General features: G+C 34.6%; 1 protein-coding gene across 13 annotated transcripts in view; it reads right to left on the bottom strand.

The window, feature by feature from the left end:
• Positions 1-15,212, bottom strand: part of MPDZ (multiple PDZ domain crumbs cell polarity complex component) — a 176,160-nt gene that overhangs the window by 108,465 nt on the left and 52,483 nt on the right. For 12 of the 13 annotated variants that reach the window (XM_019965939.2, XM_019965938.2, XM_019965943.2 and 9 more), the window contains 7 exons: positions 12,644-12,853; positions 11,843-11,982; positions 10,779-10,992; positions 9,680-9,808; positions 7,514-7,723; positions 4,791-4,905; positions 4,346-4,434 (listed from right to left, as the gene is read on the bottom strand). In XM_019965939.2, the coding sequence (XP_019821498.2) occupies positions 4,346-4,434; positions 4,791-4,905; positions 7,514-7,723; positions 9,680-9,808; positions 10,779-10,992; positions 11,843-11,982; positions 12,644-12,853 (1,107 nt within the window). The remainder of the gene's footprint in view (positions 1-4,345; positions 4,435-4,790; positions 4,906-7,513; positions 7,724-9,679; positions 9,809-10,778; positions 10,993-11,842; positions 11,983-12,643; positions 12,854-15,212) is intronic. The other variant, XM_019965952.2, reaches the window with a different exon arrangement.

The following is a 15,212-nucleotide window of genomic DNA, read 5'->3' as shown; positions in this document are numbered from 1 at the left end:
GAGCTTTTTAAGCCATGTTCAAATTTAATGTCCTTTAGACCTCAAAGACAAAAATTACTCTAAAAGAAATAAACATGTTATTTATTCTCAGGGTAACCATAGAGAAAAATCTCACAAAAATCTCAACTTTGAGGTGCCATAAAAATTCTTAAAATGCACATAACTTAGGCTGCAAGTTTTCATGTGCAATAGATTTCTACAGCTCAATCCCTTATGTGGTTTAAGAAAAATCAAATGTATATGATTTTGTCTACTAAGTAGCAATAAAGTTCATTATGTAAAGAAAAAACATGTTTCCTTTTCCCCCCAAAACCTGATGACCTGAATTTAAAAGTATATTCCTTACTCAAACCTCCCAGATGGCAGGTACTAGCACAGAAGAAATTGCTGTAATGGAATAAGTACAGACTTTTAATCCTAGACTTTGGTTCAGAGTTTCTCAGGATCCTCATGTGTAATGTGCGAATAATGGTACGTACTTTTCCAAAATTATAGTGCATGGCGCTTTGTACTGAAAAGTTACTCAGGAACTTTTATTAATATTTGATTTAATAGCAGATTTCAAGAGGTACTATTATTAATAAAATGAAGAAGTGATTAATAAACATAAAAACCCCAAGCCTTATGGAAGCACTTTCTGCTCAACATAATTACACACGTCATACATATGGGACAAGGCACTGAAACCTGAATGAGGGCTCAGGCCAGCTCTGGTTCCTCATTATCACAATAAGAGACCCAACTGTCGCAGAGACAAAAGTGCTGTGGAACGAGGCACAATGACAGTAAACTGTCTGGGTGCCATCTTGAGGAGATGGCAGTGCAGTGCAGACACTGCTATGAATAATTATAAGGGAGAAATCCTAGTTAGAACAAATGGAAAAGCCACCTCCTCAGTACACTCAATCTAGCTGGCCAAGCCCTCCTCCAACACGGCCTATAATTATACACACATACAAAGAGGGAAATTGAGACTACTAACAAAGTCACAGAATAGCAAAGGCAACATCTGATACCTTTCCATATTTTCTTTTCATGATACATTTCCTATATAACATTTTTTTTAAATCAGATGCATAATTCTATACTGCTTTTATCAAAGATATCTGTATACCAACCTAAAAAAATTAATATATGACTTTTTGTCTAATGACAAGTTTGGTTGACTTTACAAAATAGAGTTGCTTTATTAAATTAATTCTTATGTAGTAAAGAAAAAGTCTCATTGGCTCTATTTCCTGCCCCTGTAATACCTACAGTGACACCCTAGGGGTTAAGAGAGCATAATTCATAAAACAGGAATCTTATAATAAAAGACTTTATTTTTTTAAATAATACATCCTTAAATAATAGAAAATAATTTCTTAATCCTCTCTCCACTTCAACAATTAAAAATAAAAACATTATAGTTCAAAATAGTTGCTGCCAAGACAAAATTGAAAAAAAAAAAAATTAAAGACAGCAGTCGTGAAAAACAACTAGCGTTAAGAACTTCCCTACCCATCTCTCAAAAGACTATATAAAATGATGGCATTTTACACAAAATTAATGGATGATCAAAGCACTGCATGATATTTCTTAAAAATCAAGGTGCTTCTAACTTTGAAGTAAGAGAATGTTGCTAAAAATAAAAAATCATAACACTGATGAGAGCAAAGGCAGTGACTTTATTGAAAGCAAGAAAATACTTCAGAAAAAAGGTGCTTCCACTTATGAGTCAACAATCTCCGTTAGCACTTGTCCAAGCAAACTTATATGAGATTCCAGTTATAAATCAATGCAAATAATCACAAATTTGAAGGGAAGATTTTGTGAGACTTACATGTGTAATCATTTCAGACTCTCAATAAATATCTGCTTAATTAACTAAACCATACTTATGTACCAAGTATACTATGTATTTTAAATAAATAACCTATTTGGTTTTCTTAAAAATCATACAAGGAAAGTTTCTTTATCTCAATATCATAGGTAAAGGAATCCTGCTTCTCACTAAATGGTTAAATATAGAGGTATATGATTCAGCAATTATACTCCCAAATATACACTCAGGAGAAATGAAAACATATATCCACACAAAATCTATACATGAATGTTTATAGTGGCATTGTCCATAATAGCCAAAAAGTAGAAACAACTCAAATGTCCATCAACTGATGAATGGATAAATAAAATATGGTGTGTTAATACAATAGAATATTATTCAACTAAAAAAATAAACTCAGAATTGATGATGCTACACATGGATGGACATTGTTCCACCCTACTTGAAAACACTATGCTAAGCAAAAGAAGCAAATCACAAAGCACCACTTATTGAATGAGTCTATTTACGTGAAATGTCCAAAACAGGCTAAAAAGACAGAAAGTAGGTTGGTAGTTGTTCAGGGCAAGGAGGATCTAAGAACTAGGGAGTAACTGCTAACGAGACAGGATTTCTCTCAAAGGAAATGAAACTGTTCAAAAATTGACTGTGATCATGAAGACACAACTATAAACATACTAAGAGTTTCTGAATCATATACTTTAAATGAGTAAATTTGTATGTTCTCCTGAGTTTTAGCTCAAGAATGCTGATTTTTAAGAAAGCATTCTATTGGTTTAAAATATATAGCCTGGGGGGCCAATTAGCTATGTATTCAATTTTTAATTCTTTATCACTTATATAGATTTAGAGTATGTGTATATTATATTCACTCTCTCCTTCTCTTTTTCCTCCAAAATAAAAAAAAAAGTAGAGAATTTTCACTGTATGTTAAAACAGAGATACAACAGGAAAGCTCTTTTACAGAATACGGTCAGCTTATGTGACGTGCACAACTTGATCTTTAGAGCAGATTTCAAGAGGTGAACAGGTGTAGTTAGGAGTTTTATAGAACTAAGATGAAGCAAAGTCAGGGAATTGCGATGTAGAAGCAAAGGACACATACAGATAAAGAACATCTCTATCTTTTAGTTTAGTTGTGAAAGAAAACACAAAAACATAAAATTTACCATCCTTCCCATCTTTATGTGTATAGTTCAGTAGAGTGAAGTATATTCAGGTTGTCATACATTTCTGGAACATTTTCATCTTGCAAACTGAAACTTTAAACCGACTGAACAACAGCTCCCCGTCTCCTCCTCTAGGCCGCCCCTCGCAGTAACTGTTCTACTTTCTGCTTCCATAAGCATGACTACTTCTGATACTGCATACAAGTGGAAGCACACAGCCTGGCTGATTTCACTCACCATAATGCTCTCGAGGTTTATCCATGTCATAGGATGTAACAGAAATTTCTTCTTTATAAGACTAAATAATATTCTACGTATGTATAGAACACATTTTTATCCATTTATCTGCAGATGGAACTCTGGGAACTCTGGGTCACTTACTCATCTTAGCTCTTTGTGAATAATGCTGCAGTGGGCAGGACTCTTCTATCTTAACATTCTATTTTCTTACTATTATTAAGACCTCAAGGGGAAAATTGAGACTTCATTAAAATATAAACAAATGCATATTAAGATAAATCAGCATTCTCCAAATCTACTACAGAGAATATTAATATATGTTTGGGGGAAGAAAGAACCCATGATTACAAAAGTTTAGGAACCTCTGAAATAAAAGAGTTAAACAAGATTCTTTATTGGAAAACTTCTCAGTTTTTTTATTTTTCAGTGTGTACTGTGAATCCCTAAGAAACTGTATCCCAGGAAGCTTTCCCTAAACTTATTTAACCAGAAAGCCCTTGATGCGGGGCTTCTTGGACTCATGTTCTGAAAAGTAGTTAGGGTAGGTCAGTTTACAACTAAACACAGAACTGAAAGCTGGATTCTTTTTACACCACCTTGAACAGCTATATGGTCAAACATACTAATGTTACTAGGAAAACAATGCTGCCTTGATCTAACTAAGAGGGTCTGACTCTATTTCTTTATACTCTTATAGCTAAAGAAGCCTTGGTCATGGTGCCAACAAAATACTGTCATTCTGCTGATATTAAAAAATGCACACAACTCAAATTCAGATTCAAATACACTAAAAGTTATAATGTATGGTCTTTATCTTCAGAATATCTGCAGCTAAAACACAAGAAAGATTATTAATGTACCAAACTCATTAAAACCAGAAATTAGATCTATCAGAAGCTATTCAAGAAAGAGTCCCACTTTCAGAAATGACATCAATAAACCTTCTATCCAATGCTCTGATTTCCACCTAATAATATAATGAGTAATAATGACACCTAAAATCACAAAAGGTTAAATTAGTACAGAGCTACCTGTAAACCAGGTGTAAACCAGGAGAATGCATCTCTCAACCCTGAAAATTAACAAAGCTGTCATTAAACGTGTTACTTACTGCTATAATTTGGTCTCCAATTTGGATTCTTCCATCATGTTCCACAGCACTGCTCTTTGTAATGCTCTTAACAAAGATCCCTGAAGGTTCTAAGATTAGAAACAAGTTCGTTTTGTTTTACTATTTACAAAATGCACTCAAAGAATACCCATCCTCCATTCTCCTAAAAATAAAGTCCTAATTCTGAGTAGATATAAATCAACAAACCACACAAACAAAATCACTACTAGAAACCTCGGCTACAGAAAAAGACAATGGTTTTGTTTATGTGAAATAAAATATCACAGTAACCTGCACTATTCCAAAGAAAAACTTCCATCAGTTTATCATGAAAATACATCAGACACATGAAAATATATTATGTTGATTCAGTATTTCATAAGACAAAGACATTAGAGGCAATTGCCAAGATAAAAGAAATAGAATATTAATATTTAAAAACTACCTAATTTTTTATCTCCAATGTATCCAGCAATGGTAATTCCTAATCCTTGGACATTTTTAGTGAGTTCTACGTCAAATGTCTCACTTTCTTCACTTTTCTGAGTTGAAGCATCAACCTGAAATACAATTTGTAAAAAAAAAAAAAAAAAACATATAAATAAACACACAGACAAACAAAACAAGCTTTTTCAAGCCACACTCTTCATTTAGAAAAGGTATGATGTAATTAGTTCTTAAAGAACTCTGCTAAAGAATTATAGTTAGGGATTACTCCTTCAATCTTGACAAATTGGCCTCAGCATCACATTTTTACTCAAAAGCAATGTCAGGAGTAAAGCTGAACACCCTCTTCAGAGAAATACATTATTGGTTTTTTGTGAAAATCATAAAAAAATTAGTTTCTTATTAACAGATTATATTTTCAGGAGTGGCTCAACTTCCTTTTTGAAGAAGTTAGAGGATATAATAGAGTTGAAATAAGGCTTTGAATCCACATTAACAAGCTCAAACCTAGCTTTGTCATTGACTTTTTCTAAGCATCACTTTGCTCAGCTGTCTATCAGGAATAAGAAAAAGTCCAGCTAACATTCATTGAGCAGTTTCTACATAATAGACATTTGATATGTCTCAATCAATTTACTCCTTAGAAGAAGCCTATGAATCAAGTACAATTACTGTCAGTTTTTATCCAGGGAAACTGAGGAACATAAACTTTTCCAAGGACTCACAGTGAACCATCTAATAGAGGAAGAATTCAAATGCAGAGGTGCTGGTTGCAGAGCCCCTGCTCTTAAAAGATGCATAGTATGCAAACCCCCTTAGAATGTAAGGGCCACACTGCCTGCTCAAGACATGCCATTATTCCTGTCTTAACTTAGAAGCTGATTCGAACATCATGAAGGTGAACCTGTCCTCCAGATAAAATATTAATAGACTGATGGTTATTTTGAAATCCAGTGAAAGGTACCAAATATTAATTAAAACTGTCTTTGTATTTGCTTTATAAATTCAAACTTCAACATGAAAAGCCCTTTAGAAGGAAAGCATGCCTTCCCATGCTGATTTCCTTCACCCTGGAATGATATTTGGAAGCAGCATTCTCTAATATGTAGACTTGTTATTATATACTGGACTAAAGGGCAAGGCTCCCTGAATAAAGCATGAATGGATTAGTGCAGTAAGTCATCAACAAGTTGCTGGTATTATATACTGGTGTGGTGTCAGCAGATTCCAGAAAGTACCCTGGGAAGATCACAGAAGAAAGAAGGCTATGATTTGAATAGACAGGCAGAATGGGGCTAGCTGGTAATGCTTTTTGATTTTCTTTAAGCATACTCTATATCTCACTGATAGTCACCTAAATGAGATATAAAATTTTATAGTAAAGTTTGATTTATTTTTTCATTGCACATAATTATCTATGCAAACTTAGCAAAAGCTTAAAGTTTAGATAATTACAAGAAAATGACAGGATGAAATCTGCTTCAATTGTAACAAATGTGTTTTCTATTTTTAATAAGACTTATGCAAGTGCTATTTTAGAGGGTGGCAATTTGACTATCGAATGGTTTTAAAAGGGGCACAAGCTTCAGAAATGATGATATGCACAGAATAGATATTTTTCTAAGCTTTCAATTACATCAAGTGGTTTTCGGTATTGCAATCATTTATATATTGCTGAATAAAATGTTTTGTTTACCACAAAAGAATGCCACTTAAATACTTTCATAAACAGGCTTTCTTTACTTTTTTCTCCCTGCAAAAAATAGCAACCAAACACAATCCTAAAAACAACAGATTCATGGAAATTTCAAGTGTTCTAATAAAGTTTTAAAGGGCTTGTAGAGGAGGTTAGAATAATAAAAAAGGAATTGGTAGCAACTATTTGGAAAAAAAAAAAAAACTGTAATAGAAAAAAAACCTGCTTTTAGATCTACAAGAAAGGAATGTAGAACTAGAATTTGCTAGAAAACATATAGAAAGTGAGTATAATTCTCTTCTTAAATATTCAAGAAATTTCTGGATAAAATCATGTTGTTGATATTTAATCCATGACACTGTGTGACTTTAACTATTTGAGATAACATTACACTATAATAATTTTGAAATATTCTAGCTTTTTGCAGATCAAGAACAAAGATGGAATGAATGCTCTGTCTATGAATAAAGCTTTTGTTACCACCCTGAAAGCATAACTTGTGTCTAAAAAACTTATATAACTAGGTCAAGAATAGCGACTTCTCATTACAAATCTTATAACAATTATATGACATACCTTAAAACAATAATATTGAAAGGTTTTATAAGTTTTATTCATCCACCTTGCCCTCCAAAAGACACTAAGAAGCAAGTTGTTGAAAGGGAAAGATTAGAACTTATAACCCACCTAACAGAAGACCTTCAAAATAAGAAAAATATAGAATAAAACATTTTAGGTATTAGTAGCATATAATTCATTTAAATTTATTCATACTTCAAAACACTTATCCTCATAAAAGTGTTGCTTAGAAAAAAATGCAAAACATTAATCAATCTATCCTTCATTTGTGAGATAGTATTCCTATTCAATAAACTATTATTAGTGCTAAAACATTCTCTATTTGAATTTTGTTTCATTCTTTAGCAATAATACACTAACATTAATAAATCTAGTTTCTAAACAAACATCACTGTCATCCAAGTGATATAATCAATGACCTTCCCATTAACTTTTTATATCCTTACCCGAATTTCTGGCGTAGAAGCTGGGGATGAGGAAAGGGTGATGCCCAAAGAGGTAGGTGCTGTTGGTTCTTCAATGGCACCTCTTGCAATCATCAACTTCACTCTATTTCCACACTGTCTGAGGACTTGGGCTACCTGCTCACTGCTCATTCCTGCTAGATCTGTATCACCAATCTTTAGAATGTGGTCTCCACTGCATAATCGCCCATGCTAAATAAAAAGGAATTGGTTAGTCAGCTTGTTGTTATTATTATTAACTTCATCAGAGAAACTCTAAATGAGAGAATGGGAATAACAAAAAAGAGCCATACTGTGAATTCTTGGTACATTAAACATAGTGTAGTGCTAACCCTCTTTTGAAGCATCCTAACATCATTCAATGTGATATAAGTAACCAAAATATTTAAATAAATATTATTTAAATCAATAACTTATATGAGCTTTTCAATTTGATTTCTATACACTTGATGCAAGAAAGCACTTGCCCTTCTTTGAATTTTTTGAGAAAAATAAAAGAGAGAAAATGCCACTAGGTAAAGCTGAAACTCCAATACTTTGGCTACCTGATGTGAAGAACTGACTCATCTGAAAAGACCCTGATGCTGGGAAAGACTGAAGGCAGGAGAAGGGGACAACAGAGGATGAGATGGTTGGATGGCATCACCGACTCAATGGACATGAGTCTGAGTGAACCCCAGGAGTTGGTGATAGACAGGGAGGCCTGGCATGCTGCAGTCCATGGGGCCGCAAAGAGTTGGACACGACTGAGCAACTGAACTGAACTGAACTGAAAGATGAGGTATAACTCACTATACAAACATATATTACTCAAAATGCAGTGTGAACCACAAAAAAAGCTCTGAGTTAATATCACAACTTTCTGCCTTGCCATTTCAAAGATAAATATCCCTAAAGGACTCGCTTGCAGATGAAATCTTTGCAAGATGTAAATTCAGATAGACAAGGGAAGTGAACACCGATCTGGTAAGCCTCCATACAAGCACTGTCCACAAGAACATTCTGCAGTCATTAAAATGTTCTGCAGTGTCCAATATGGCAGCTACAAGCAACATACTGCTCTAGAGTAGAGATCCCCAACTCCAGGCTGTGAACCGGTACCTCCTATCATATCAGCAGCAGCGTTAGATTAGAAATAAACTGCACATAAATGTAATGCACTTAAATCATCCTGAAACCATCTGCGTCACCCCAGTCTGTGGAAAAACCGTCCTCCACGAAATGGTACCTGGTGTCAAAAAGGTTGGGGCCTGTTGTTCCAGAGCACTTGAAATATAGCTCATCTTATAGAAAAGCTGAGGTGGTAATATTATTTAATTTTAATAAATTCAAATTTGAACTTAAAAGTGGTATGTGGCAAGTACCTACAGTATTAGTGCAACTCTATACAGAAGAGAAAGCTTATTCATCACAAGTCTGTCAATTAGAGAGATTTCACTTGATACTGGCTAATACTTAAAAGTGAGAAAAGACACATGCTATTGAGTTACTCTCAATACCTCTACTAATAAGGTTGCCCATAAATTTGCCTTTTATTTACCAATATGAACAATATTTGATAACCCTGACTTCCTAAGTTCAAATACACATGCAAAAGCAAATAGCTTCATACACAAAACATTATTATCAAGGCAAAGAAGACACGAGAACTTGTCAAATTAAAATATAAATCACAATTAGTAACTATTTTCTCACATATATTCCAACAATTTTATATAGCATAAATGGCAATGGCTTAATGAACTACTCTAAGTAATAAAAAATAGGCTGTACTCTTGTTTTTCCCCCTCAGTAATGAAATATTCTTTTTTTCCACAATACCTTGTAGCTATAAAATAGATAGATAGGCTTATAAAAATGACTTACAATCATAATAAAGAATATCTACCTTTAAAATGATCAAAATCACAACCTGGGCTTTCCTCTCTGATTTGAAAGTCTTAAGATCACTGGAACTGTAAATGAAAATCAAGGTCTCTTCTGAAATGCATTTCACCCCAAGTCAAAGAAAATAATTTTACAAACAAGCCCAGTGAAACAAAAGAATCCGACCTTATCTAAAGCCAAAGTCTCTTCTTTTTGACAGAAATATACAAGATGAAGCTGTATTATCATATAAAACATAAAGTAACTGCTGGAATAGCTTACCTGATCAGCTACACCTCCAGGCAGAATGGTCTTCACAATCACACCAGTTGCTTTTCCTCCTACGATGCCAAAGCCCAGACCAGAACCATCATTGACCAATTCAATGGTTTCCACATGCTGCCAGTGAACCTGAAAACAAAGCCCTCATGTGAATTTGAAAACTAAAATTTTATTGTAGTTGAGATTTCTATGAATATTATTTTGTGATTAGTATTAAATGAGTGAAACATAATAATGAGTTTTAACAGGGTCCCTTTTATTTAGTACACTTTTCTTTCAACAGGTTGTTACTACTGTTGATATAACCATTCTTTTTTTTTTTTAATTTTATTTTATTTTTAAACTTTACAAATTGTATTAGTTTTGCTTCTTGAAATTATCAATATATCATTACAGTGGCTCCATTTAACCAGTTAAAGATACAGACTGGCAAGATCCTTTGTAGAATTTAAAAAAAGATGATCAAAGAAAAAGAGAAAAAAAAATGTTAGCTGTTAAAAATTTCTTCTACATAAATCTTGTTGCATGAGATTTCAAGTTAAGTGAGAAAGTGTTAATCACTCAGTCGTGTCCAACTCTTTGCGACCCTATGGATTATAGCCCGCCAAGCTCCTCTGTCCAAGGAATTTCCCAGACAGAAACACTGGAGTGGGTAGCCATTCCCTTCTCCAGTGTATCTTCCTGACCCAGGGATTGAACCTAGGTCTCCTGCACTGTAGGGGGATTCTTTACTGTCTGAGCCACCTGGGATGCCCCCAAATAAAATGACCTGTTAAAGTCACTGATAGCTAACTCTAACAACTTAAAAAGTAAAGTCAAGATTTTATTTGTTTACAGATAGTCAATTTTTTAAGGGACTTTTTCCTTTTTTAGGAATGAATTCAAGTTAAAAAGCTACATAAATAAAGATAAAAGTTTTTGGAAGCCAGAAACTTAATCATAATTGCATAAAATATATTCTATGCACAGAAGGGAAAAAAGAACAAAAAAGGCAAAAACTCAAGAATTACAAAGAATCTACAGGAATTGCAAACCTGTGCAAAACCTTAAAGAATTAGAAAAATATGTTCTGTTCCCCTTGAAAAACTTATGTACTCACCGGGTTAGAATGAGCTGAAATTGTGCTCGCCGCAGATGGAGAACGGGAAACTATGGGGCTGATAAGCTGAGGCAATGAGCCTCTGGCAATAACCAGCTGGACAGTATCTTTGGCTTTCTGCAGGATGCTGATGGCCTGCTGATGTGTAATTGTCTGATCAAGTGCCTGTCCATTAATAGCAAGGATTTGGTCAGTTTCCTTCAATCTTCCATCTCTAACAATGAAAAGGGGAATAAAAGAGAACTGATAGATCTCAAGAAAATGACCTCTTCTTTGGCATGCATTTTCAGGTTATTTTTAATTCTATTTTCTAATGTCCACACTACGTAAGTTTTTTCTTGCAATTGTACTCCTAACATATTTTTTCTCTATTTCTTTAATTTTGTTCTATGTGACATGCTGTTCACAAAACCTACCATGATATTCACTCCATGATTTATGTAAGTCCAATCATGATGCTATACACCTTAAACTTACATAGTGCTATATGTCAATTATATCTCAATAAAAATGGAAGGGAAAAATATATATGCTTTGGCCCCAGCTGACCTAACCTAGTCAACCACTCCCAGTCAACAGCCATCTTCTTTTTAGCTACTCATTCAACCTATACGTTGTATTTTAGTACTGCTATTATCTTCTACAGATGAATGCAAAGAAGGATATGTTTACTTTTTGCTTTGAGCATATTAATAAAATACAGCTCTTAGTTGTTGTTTTGAGCATGTTAATAAAATCCAGCTCATATTATCATAGACCACTTGAATGCTTTTCTATAATTTTTAAATTTAATCAAAAAGAGCCTGTTTAAAAACAACGGGAATAATGTCCTAGTCAAATTTCTGTTTCCTTACTAAAAAGTGATTAAGTCATGACTATATTTAAAAGTTACTCTGCTTTCAAAGGACTTTCTTGTTATTGTAGCAATGTTAATGATTTCTAAAAACTGTTTAATAACATTTTATATTGTTTTTAGGCATTTTTGTTTCTTGAAATTCTTCTAGGGTGAGCAGCCCCTTCTGAATGTGGTATCAAAAACAGGGAAGTCACAATGACAGTCTCACCTGTGGGCCACACTGCCCTCCTGGATCTCCTGCACAAATATACCCAGCTCTCCCCGGTTTTCACTCCTCAGTCCCACCACACTGAACCCAAGGCCTCCACATGGAGGTTTGAGGAGGTCAAAAACTTCTATCTGGCGACCCTATCCAGAAAAAGAAGCAAGGAATATAATTACATGCCAGCCACTGCAGTCATAGTCTTATTAGTGGCATTAATCTGTTTAAATTTTTTTTAATTTTTTCTAAGATAACCTTCATTTAGAAAAATCCCTGAAGCACTTAAACTTACATGAAATCTGCATCTTTTTCATTCTAATTTTTTCAATGTTAAAAATGTCTTCATAAATAAGAATATATATCATAGTATAATATACATTTAAGATATACTTTACATTGTTGTTCAGTAAAATGTTCAGGTTTCCCTGGTGGCTCAGAGGTTAAAGCGTCTACCTGGAATGTGGGAGACCTGGGTTCGATCCCTGGGTCGGGAAGATCCCCTAGAGAAGGAAATGGCAACCCACTCCAGTATTCTTGCCTGGAGAATCCCATGGAGGGAGGAGCCTAGTAGGCTATAGTCCATGGGGTCGCAAAGAGTCGGACACAACTGAACAACTTCACTTTCACTTTCAGTAAAATGTAATAAAATTTATAAAAGAATATAAAACAAAATATATCGTTGCCATATTGTCTATTATAATAATATATTTAAAGTATATATTTAACATATGCAATATAAATATGCAAGTATTCTTCAAATTATCCAGGACACATTCTATCATAACTAACAGGAACAAATGCTCTTACCTGGGCCATATTTTTGATCAGTTGATCAAATTCATCACAAGCAGGTTTCCCATTGATATGTGCAGTACCGAATCCTGTAAGAACTTCCAGATTTCCATTATTTGGGGATGATAAAAATGATTCATTTTGTAGAGTAGGAATTACACCTGGGCTGAGATGAGGAATGTGACCATACTCGACATTTGAAATTGTTGAAGTTGCAAAGTTTACCTAAGAGTAATAAGGAGATTATTAATAATTTTGATATTCCAGAAGCTACCTCATAGAAATCATCCCAAGAGGGGTAATAATGAAGCACTATGAAATTTCAAAATGTCCATACTGTTTTATTCAGCAACTCTATTTCAAGAAGAAAAATTAGAAAAACGCACAAAGATGTACATGCAAGGATGTTCAATGAAGCACAATTTCTAGGTGGAAAAAGTTTTAAACACTAATTATATGGAAAAAATTAGCATTCAATGTCAAGGTACTCGTTTAAACACACAAAAACACATACATCTATACATAAGGTTCTTAAGTGAAAAAGCCTTGTTAATGAACAATAACTAAAGTATAGTTCAATGTACATTCAAAAAATTATTAAACACCTGGAACAATATATACTAAATAACCAATACAGCAATAGTTGTCTCCAAGATATGGCAATCCAGGGAGACATAGTTGTCCCCAAGATATGGGAATCCAGGGAGACATTTACTTACTATATTACTCGAATTTTCATAACAACTTATGCAGTAAAGAATTTGGTCTTTCCCAAAGAGAGGCCTGGCCTTTGTCTCCAGTTCAGAGAAGTAATTTCTAAATCCTTGGAATGTTTCCAGATGACAGAAGTGTCTCTGTTGTTCACAGTGGGCCCCAAGGCCACATGATATCCACTCAAACTCTGAAACTAAGTCATCTCACATGGGCAATTAATCATACATATGAAATAATGTCCCAATAAATACTGTGTACACCAAGCTCATGTGAGCTTCCTGAGTTGGCAATACTCCATATGAACTGTCACACACACAAATTTGGGAAGAGAATACTTCCTGAGGAACAGAAGCGTCACATCAGGAATGCTCCCAGACTCGGTGCTGTGCATCTCATTCTTATGCTAATTATTTACCTGTATCCTTCCCTATAACAGACCATAATCATGAGTTGAACAGCTTTTAGTAAGTTCAATAGGTCCTTCTAATGAATTACTGAACCTGAGGGTGGTTTGCGGAACCTCCTCAACATACATGGTTGGTATCAGAAGTGAGAGTGGTCCTGTGTGGACTCTTCCTACCAACTCTGTATTTGGAGCTTAACTCATTGCTGTTTATGTCTCAAGTTTGGGCAGAGCTGCCATTCTGAAGGACAGTGCCCGTAAACTTCACAGTATGGCTAGCTCCAGGTACAATAACATTAGTAAACAACAACAAAAAAGATCATTCCATTTTGGAAAAATATTCTAGTTACTTGCATGTGCCTGTTATACAGACCTAAATAATCTAATAATATAGACACCATATTAAAAAGCAGAGACATTACTTTGCCAACAAAGGTCCATCTAGTCAAGGCTATGGTTTTTCCAGTAGTCATGTATGGATGTGACAGCTGGACTATGAAGAAAACTGAGTGCCGAAGAATTTATGATTTTGAACTGTGGTGTTGGAGAAGACTCTTGAGAGTCCCTTGGACTGCAAGGAGATCCAACCAGTTCATCCTAAAAGAGATCAGTCCTGGATGTTCACTGGAAGAACTGATGCTAAAGCTGAAACTCCAATACTTTGGCCACCTGATGTGAAAAGCTGACTCATTTGAAAAGACCCGGATGCTGGAAAAGATTGAGGGCAGGAGGAGAAGGGGATGACAGAGGATGAGATGGCTGGATGGCATCACTGACTTGATGGACATGGGTTTGAGTGGACTCCAGGAGTTGGTGATGGACAGGGAGGCCTGGCATGCTGCGGTTCATGGGGTCTCAAAGAGTCGGGCACGACTGAGCAACTGAACTGAACTGAATATATTATCAAACAATATTATACTAAATATTAATATATCCATAAAATTAAATGATAATATTAACATATTAATACTAAATAATAATAAATATAAACAATAATAATTTTCATTAAGGTAAATAATCATTCAACTAGTGCAAACAATCAGACCTAGTTTTATATAAAGTATATGGAATATAACTTTTTTTTATAATTAATCAGAAGACTATATCAATGATATAGTCTTCTGATTTTTGGATCACTCTCTAAACTCATCAGCACTCTGTCCTTCACACACAGAGCTTCAGCTATAACTGATCGCTGTTCCTCAAACCACTAAGCTGCTCTCTCTAGCCATCAAGGCTACACATCTTTCCCCCAATAATCTACATGCTTACATCTTTACTTCATCCAAGTGCACTCAACATCATCACCTCAGAGAAGGCTCCCCGACAGTGCATCCCAGAATTACGCTCCATGAGCTGACTCTGCCCTGTTTTTCTTCATGGTGCTTATTATCACCTACATGTTCTCTGTTGTTAAGTAGCTTCCATCCCAATCTGTAGAGACAGACTAGAACATAGAATACTGCA

The sequence above is a fragment of the Bos indicus genome, chromosome 8 (assembly GCF_029378745.1).
Source record: "Bos indicus isolate NIAB-ARS_2022 breed Sahiwal x Tharparkar chromosome 8, NIAB-ARS_B.indTharparkar_mat_pri_1.0, whole genome shotgun sequence".
In the NCBI taxonomy this organism is placed as follows: domain Eukaryota; kingdom Metazoa; phylum Chordata; class Mammalia; order Artiodactyla; family Bovidae; genus Bos; species Bos indicus.
Note: the sequence above shows the minus strand (reverse complement) of the source record. Positions and strands in the feature narration are given on the sequence as shown.